The sequence below is a fragment of the Dioscorea cayenensis genome, chromosome 10, assembly GCF_009730915.1.
Source record: "Dioscorea cayenensis subsp. rotundata cultivar TDr96_F1 chromosome 10, TDr96_F1_v2_PseudoChromosome.rev07_lg8_w22 25.fasta, whole genome shotgun sequence".
Taxonomy (NCBI): domain Eukaryota; kingdom Viridiplantae; phylum Streptophyta; class Magnoliopsida; order Dioscoreales; family Dioscoreaceae; genus Dioscorea; species Dioscorea cayenensis.
The window spans coordinates 6,689,856-6,697,134 of NC_052480.1; the positions used below are offsets into that span (position 1 = coordinate 6,689,856).

The 7,279-nt window shown below is 36.3% G+C and overlaps 1 protein-coding gene across 2 annotated transcripts; it reads left to right on the top strand.

Annotated features, from left to right (window-relative positions):
• Positions 1 to 323: 323 nt before the first annotated feature.
• On the top strand, positions 324 to 7,025 carry LOC120270942 (protein STICHEL-like 2). 2 transcript variants are annotated; one of them, XM_039278022.1, is made up of 9 exons: positions 324 to 690; positions 803 to 823; positions 1,518 to 3,060; positions 3,161 to 3,380; positions 3,744 to 3,905; positions 3,992 to 4,201; positions 5,158 to 5,845; positions 6,065 to 6,134; positions 6,792 to 7,025. In XM_039278022.1, the coding sequence occupies exons 1-9, from the start codon at positions 491 to 493 to the stop codon at positions 6,891 to 6,893; spliced, it is 3,216 nt and encodes a 1,071-aa protein (XP_039133956.1). In that variant the 5' UTR covers positions 324 to 490; the 3' UTR covers positions 6,894 to 7,025. The 2 variants fall into 2 exon arrangements, with proteins under 2 accessions (XP_039133956.1, XP_039133957.1); XM_039278023.1 differs by lacking the exon at positions 803 to 823.
• Positions 7,026 to 7,279: the final 254 nt, after the last annotated feature.

The window sequence follows — 7,279 nt, forward strand, 5'->3', positions numbered from 1 at the left end:
CATATATATATATATATATTTGATATACTCATGATCAATCAAAGACTTCTATCCCCTTCAATTTTAAAACTCCATCTACAATAAAAAATAAAATAAATAAAATAAAGACCTAGTTTAATAGCAACATATAAAATTATAAATTTTTACAAGGGTGTACATATAAAAATAACACAACAAAGAACCCTAAGTGGACGCGTTTCATCTCCCCATGTGGCATAAGTCTGGGTCCCACAGCCTTCATAACTGTTTCCGTTTTCCTTGTTTCCCTCTCCCGCCCTTTTTTCAACCGACAAAATATATCAGCTTTTGGTCACTCCCATTAATCCACCCCTAGTTTTTCCCTATATTTACATGAATGCCATCACCTCTTCTCCATTCCCGAGGCCATGAGCTGACTTCATTGCAGAGAGAGACCCCAGAGAGAATCCTGTGAAACCCACCGTTGCACGCTACCAAGAATTCATGGCAGTGTTTTCACCCTTAATCTTTCATGTTATTTACAATCTTGCCACTCTATCCTTCTCTCTTACTACTACTACTACTACTTCTGCTGTTGCTCCCAAACCACGCCAAAATCTCCTCTTTTTTCGAAACCCTACTCTGTTTCTTGTGTTTGAATGTCCTGAAATTAGGGTTAGGGTTTGGGTCTTCGTCAAAGCCTACTGGCACTGGCATTGCTGTTTTTTCTTGGTGAGACTTGTGTGTTTTTTTTGTTTCTTTGTTGGTTTTGAAGGGTTGTATCTGAGTTTTGGTTGTTAGAATGTGGTGGATGATACTGTTTTTTGATTCTTTGCTTTCTCAGGAAGGGAAAAATCAGGGAAAGGTCAGACCTTTTCTTGTTCTGCTTTTCTTTTGCTCTGTTTGTTGATTGCATGCTTTGTTTTGTTGGTCTTTTTGATGGGTTTTTGAGTGTGTTTTGCGACTGAGATGTGAGTTGGAGATTCGCTGTTCTTTATTTCTATTAGCGGATATTTGTTTTTCTGCTTTTTTTTAGGGGAAAAAAATTTGTGGGCATTGTGATGACTTTTCTTTTTTTACTTTCTTCTTCTGAGGTTGGTAGGAAGAAAGCTACTGGTACTTCCTTGACTTGTGGTTTAGGAATATTTGTTTTGAGTGAATCCTTTGATTATGATTTTTTATGATGTCAATCTGCTTATTTTGTAGTTTTGGTAGAGTTTGCGGAAAATGTTATGGTTGATAATCTTAAAATCATGTTGTCTAAACAAAGTTTCTTGAGATTTTGCCATTAGTGATTTTTGATAAGAATGTCAGTACAAATGGAATTTTTATGTTCATTTGAAGGTTTTAGAAGCTACCTTCACATCTTTGGTATATTAATCATATGAGATTTGAGTAGAAAAATGTAGACAGAACACTGGCTTTATAAACCAAAATTGTCAATATTTTCTTTAACACAATTTGGCTGCATCCTAGTTATCTAGTTTGCGTTTATATTTTGCATTTTACTTCTTATCACAAGGAGATTTAGTGGTCTTTTTTTATTTTTTAAATTATAGTGATGAAGTATTAGTGGAAATAAGAGCATCTAGCAAAATGGCTGAGGGAAGACGGCATTCTGTGGACATACCACTTTCGAAAACTTTAGTAGCACTGAAGAGGGTTCGGTCATTGAGAGACCCAGGAACAAACTCAATGTGCAAATTTACACCGTGTAGTGAACATATATCTTGGGAGACTAATTCTGGAATCGATCAATTGCTAGAACTAAGCAATCCTGATAGTCATGGTATCAGTATGTGTCAAAATGATGATTTGGACGTTGAAAGTGAGGACAACAGAAGTACCTCAGACTCCAATTGCTGTTCCAATTCTAAACGATCTTGCTCGACAAAGTTTGCAGCTACACGGGCCAAACTATTTCGTGAATCCTACCAAAATCACACACACAATGCATTTGATTCTGGGGCTATCCCTTGCGCTATGAATCATCTTGATGAAGAAGTAAATTCATATAATGAACCTAATTTTAGCAATTTGCTGGAGAGGGCTCATGACAAAGTGGTCAGCAAGAAGTCGGCATGTGGCAGGTCAAAGAAATCAAATTTTGCACCTGATGTTGCTATGAGTCGTGTTGGAAGCCCATGCATGCCAATGTGTGAAGAGCGTGCAAATAGTCTGAGCCGTAGCACATTTGGTCTTGATACTGAAGAGGTTGATATTGCAGATTCTAATAATACCGGGTGCGGAATAAGCTATTGCTGGTCGAGATCAATGCTTAAATACAGTGATCAAAATCTATCTCCAGATGTTGATGATCAAGAACGTCCGCTGCTATCTGCTGGAGGGGGAGAAATAACAAACAGGGAGATTGTTCTGTGTCCAGAAAGCCCAAGAAGCTTAAGCCAAAAATATAGGCCTAGATCTTTCAAAGATATAGTTGGTCAAACTGTGATATCTCAGTCCCTTTTAAATGCCATTTTTAAAGGAAATGTTGTGCCTGTTTATTTGTTTCATGGTCCGCGAGGTGCTGGCAAAACATCTATTGCAAGGATTTTTGCTGCTGCCTTGAATTGCTTATCTCTTGAGGAGCATAGACCATGTGGGTTCTGTCAGGAATGCTTGATTTTCTTCACTGGAAGGAGCAGGGATGTGAAAGAACTGGATGCTGCTAAATTTAACCATAAATACAGGGTCAAAGCCCTTCTCAAGAGTGCTTCTCGTGTTCCATTTTCCTCACGTTTCAAGGTGTTTATTGTTGAAGACTGTCAATTTCTGCATGCACAGACATGGACTGCTATTTTCAATTGTCTAGATGAGCTTTCTCAGAATGTCATATTTATTATGGTTACCTCTGACGCGGATAAGGTGCCACAGAATTCTATTTCCCGGTGCCGAAGGTACCACTTTTCAAAATTAAAGGAATCTGATATCGTCTTCAGGTTGCAAAAAGTTTGTATTGAAGAAGGATTGGATTTTGATGAGGATGCTTTGGACTTTATTGCCTCCAAGTCAAATGGTTCTCTTCGAGATGCAGAAATGTTGCTTGATCAGCTGGGCCTTCTGGGGAAAAGAATCACTGTATCTCTTGCTTATGAACTTGTGAGTAATGAATTTAGGTAGCCTTGTCTTTATTTTGTTTGGCACTGGCTCTCTTTTCTTATCTTGGTATAAATTTTCTCTGACTTGCTCTGTTTTACAGATTGGAGTTGTTTCAGATGATGAGTTGCTCACTTTGTTAGATGTAGCTCTGTCTGCAGACACTGCCAATACAGTTAAAAGAGCTAGAGAGCTCATGAAATCAAGGGTTGATCCTATGCAATTGATATCACAGCTTGCAAATCTTATAATGGACATTCTAGCTGGTAGACGTCAACTAAGATGTTCTGAATTTTGCAGAACCCTTGTTGAACAGCAAACTTGTATGTTTCACGGTGCTTTTCATTTTAACTGTGTTTCTTTTACTGCAGAATGGTTGCATTTTAGTATTCTGTAGCCATCATTTCATGTTTGCTGCTGTCACAAGTATGTGTTGTTGTCACCACTGTTATTGAATTTTTACTAAGGCTTGGATTTAGAGTAGTTGTGCTTGCAAAGTTTATGAATGGATGCATGGTGCTTCCACCATGTCATCATTATTTATATTGTTGCTATATTTTGTTGTTAGATTGTTCTCTGAGATTAATGTAGTGTGACTTATTCTGGAACAGCTTGCTTGCGAAGTTTATTTTCTTTTCATCATGTAGTCCTTGAGAAGTCACTTTTAAAAGAATTTTTCACTGCAGTGACTGATGTCAGCATGCAGCCATTGAAGCATGCTTTAAAAATACTTTCAGAAACTGAAAAACAATTGAGAACATCGAAAAATCAAGCAACTTGGCTTACTGTTGCTCTTCTGCAATTCAGTACTGAAGATTCTTTATATCCAAGAACAAATTCCTTGAGAGGTATGCTATTTTAAGCTATAGTAGTCAAAGAATTATTCAGTAGTTTTAGATTGCTTTTTGATAGTTTAAATTTCATTGAAATGCAGATGACGGGGTTTTAAGCACAATCTCGCCAAGGGAGAGTTTAAAAAGATGTAATGCATGTGGTTACAATAAGTTGAGTTGTTTAGACAAATGCCACGACAAGAAAGACTTAGAAACCATATGGAGAAAAGCCATAGCGAATTGTCCCTCAAATGATCTAAGAAACTTCTTGCTAAAGCATGGGAATCTGTCGTCAATTTACATCCATGAAGGTAATGGGAAGTGTTCACTTTTTTTTCTTTTCCCAATATTGGATATTCTGAAAAAAGAAATATATGCTCATGGGGTTTAGTGGTCAGGATTAGAATGTCCCACATCAATTGAAAATGGAATTTACTCGATTACTGATCATACTGTATCTTGCCATGCTTCATGTTTCAATTGTTTTCCATTGTTAATTGGCCTACATATAAGCACAATGGAAACTAACCCTTATTTATACTCATGTTATATTAACTCTAGATGGACTGAACTGATACTGTTATAGTTGATACTATAATTTCGTGGAAGTGAGATTTGATCCTGAGGACATCCATGCTGTTGTCTCTGCAATTATTCTGCTGTTTCCTTGAGGCTGTCGAATGAATACTCATATAACTAAATAATTGTACTTACCTGAGAGTTCTGATCTAAAAAACCATTTGCTGATATTTCCAAGTCTGATCAGTGAAATCTACCTGGCCAATTGAATTTTGGAACAAATTCGAACAAATTCAAATTTGCAGCCATTTAACTAAAATGGTTTAAGTTCAAGTAAATTTTAATGTAGTCTTGCTTGATACTATTAACCAATCACAGTTGAGGAATTTTTTCTTCTGTCTTGTACCTACTCAAAAGAGGTCATCTCATTTTCTCTCATCCTGTTTTCCCTTAATTATTAAATCAATTACCGTGGTAATTTATGAGACTGCAGATGGTTTAATTTATGACTCACTGATCAAACTTGTTCAAAATCACCATTCAAGTTCCTACATGTGCCTAGATGAAAATGATTTCTAGTTGTCTGAATTGATGAACTAATCGGATAGCATCAATCTTTGTAACTCATTGAGATTTCTTTTTTTGAAGCCTTAGATTAGAATCATATATTATTTTAGTTGTATGCACTTGACATGCTTTTATTTTGAAAGGGCAGTGGTTATAATTTAGTACTCATTTCACATTTCAGGTGTAGCAATCGCTGAAGTAGAATTCCTTCATCCTGATTATGTGTCAAGGGCTGAGAAATCATGGAAATTGATTGGGAGTTCACTTCAGTATGTTATTGACTGTAATGTACAGGTCAGAATCCAGCTTGCCCCTGGCTCTGCAAGAAAGAACACTAAATTAAAAAAGCCATTGTTCAATATTTTGAACTGTTATGGTAGAAGAAAAGAAATACCTGATTCAACTACCAATGATAATGAAACCGAAGCTTCATTGAGGAGAGATATATCCGCAGATGCTAGTTCATCTCATCACTGCCAGCAGTTTTTGCCTTTTGGTCATCAACTGGATACAAATTCTATGAATGGTTCTGGCTGTTTTCATGGTAAAGAAGCAGTGACCACAAGGAAGATGGAGGAAAATACTCAAAGCTGTGAAACTATGGAATTAGGTGAAGAGGATGCTGCGCATGCCAATGTTGAAGAATCTGAAATTCAGCCAAGCTGCTTTTCAAAACTGAAATTCCAAAGAAGATTTCTTTCATCCGAAGTTGCTCAAACAATCTGTTTACGAATTCAGCCACACGACAAACTGGAATTGTCTTTTCGAAGAGATGCTATATTTGACAAAGATATCTGCACAAACATGCCCTATGTTTTCTGCTCCAAATCAAATACACGCATCGCCTACAATGGCAGTGATGAAAACGGGTAAGCTCTTTATTGTTCATGCCTTGATATGCATCTGAATCCAGTTTATATGGCCAGTAAAGTCTCGTCATTCGATCCCTCATATTGATGCACTTTGGTAACTTTATTCAACTTAATTCATAAGTAATCTGGCATTTCTTAGAAGAAAAAATAGTGAGGTGGTAACTATTTGTTCTACTTTATTAATACTAAGATGTTGTGATTATTATTATTTTGTAGGCCAAGCAGCGATTCAAGGTTTAACTCGAATGCATTGTGTTGGAGGGCATCTAAGTCACCCCTTCAAAAGGTAGAACTTGTTTTTTTCTTTCCATCCAGTTTTGCCCATCATACGAGCATGAGTTGCCGATGTAGTGATGAATATGTGAAAATATTTGAATTCACCCGTGGTTTGCCATCTATAGGTGTCTCATCTTTGATTAAGTTCCATCTTATTATTATTTTCTGTTGATCTGTTCTTCAATTTCTTGCATGCTTCCTCTTTGGTAATTGATGTTTTCTTCTTTTTGAATTTCACACTAGTTTTTCCTTTCATGAATATAACCTTTATTAATGAAGAATGTTTTCACTTGTTATGGTTACTATATATGGAGGGGGAACTATCAGTCTTCGCCCATATTAAAACTGTTTTCAATCGAACAAGCAAAAAGATGAATATTGAACTCTAAATTTTCTCTTGTTTTCCTTTCGTTCATTTCCAGTTTTTGCACGAATTGTTTGACAATAGCCTGACACAGACCTTATTAATACCATGGTGATTGTGCTGTTTGCTCACTAATAATGCTTTGTAGAACACTTGGATTTTTGTTTGCCATCTATGCAGCAACCTCTTAAAAAATTGTTATCTGCAATGCAACAAACATCATTGCACATGTGTGCTTATAATTTAGTACTCCATTTTCTTCCAGTGACTTGTGTTCATTGAGGCACATTGATTTTACTGCAGGATTCTCCTCAAAGGCGGCACCAGCGAGGATCTCATTTGGTTGGATGGTTCTTACCTTGCATGGCTGCTGAGCAGAAATCGCAGGCCGAGCACCATGCTTAATACAGGTTGTAATATTTGTCAGTGCATTTTGTTTTCTTGATCTTTATGGAAGGTCTCCCTTTTTCATTACAATCATTGATATGCAGGATAGTTAAAATCAAAATCGCTTTTATAAATATAAACGCGTCTGTTCTGGATACAGTGTTTGCACCAATTAGTAGCTAATTGGTTAAAATATTGTGACTTGCTTTCCTTGCCCTTTTGATTATTTTTTCCTCAGTATTCGATCTTAAACAAATATAGGAAACAAATTAGCACTCTATTAATTCTTAAAATCAACAAAATTTTCTTAGGGTATGAGAAATCATTTGCTGAATTACATTACCACTATACTCACTATACTCAAACCAGTAAAATTTTTTAGTGAGTGTCAAATTTAAGCTTAT

What these genes read in the sequence shown, in the direction of transcription:
- LOC120270942 (XM_039278022.1), top strand. Translation starts at nt 491, where the DNA reads ATGTTATTTACAATCTTGCCACTCTATCCTTCTCTCTTACTACTACTA. An exon ending in CCTTGTTGAACAGCAAACTT is followed by an intron (nt 3,381 to 3,743) that starts GTATGTTTCACG and finishes TTTTCACTGCAG; the next exon opens with TGACTGATGTCAGCATGCAG. An exon ending in AAGAACAAATTCCTTGAGAG is followed by an intron (nt 3,906 to 3,991) that starts GTATGCTATTTT and finishes ATTGAAATGCAG; the next exon opens with ATGACGGGGTTTTAAGCACA.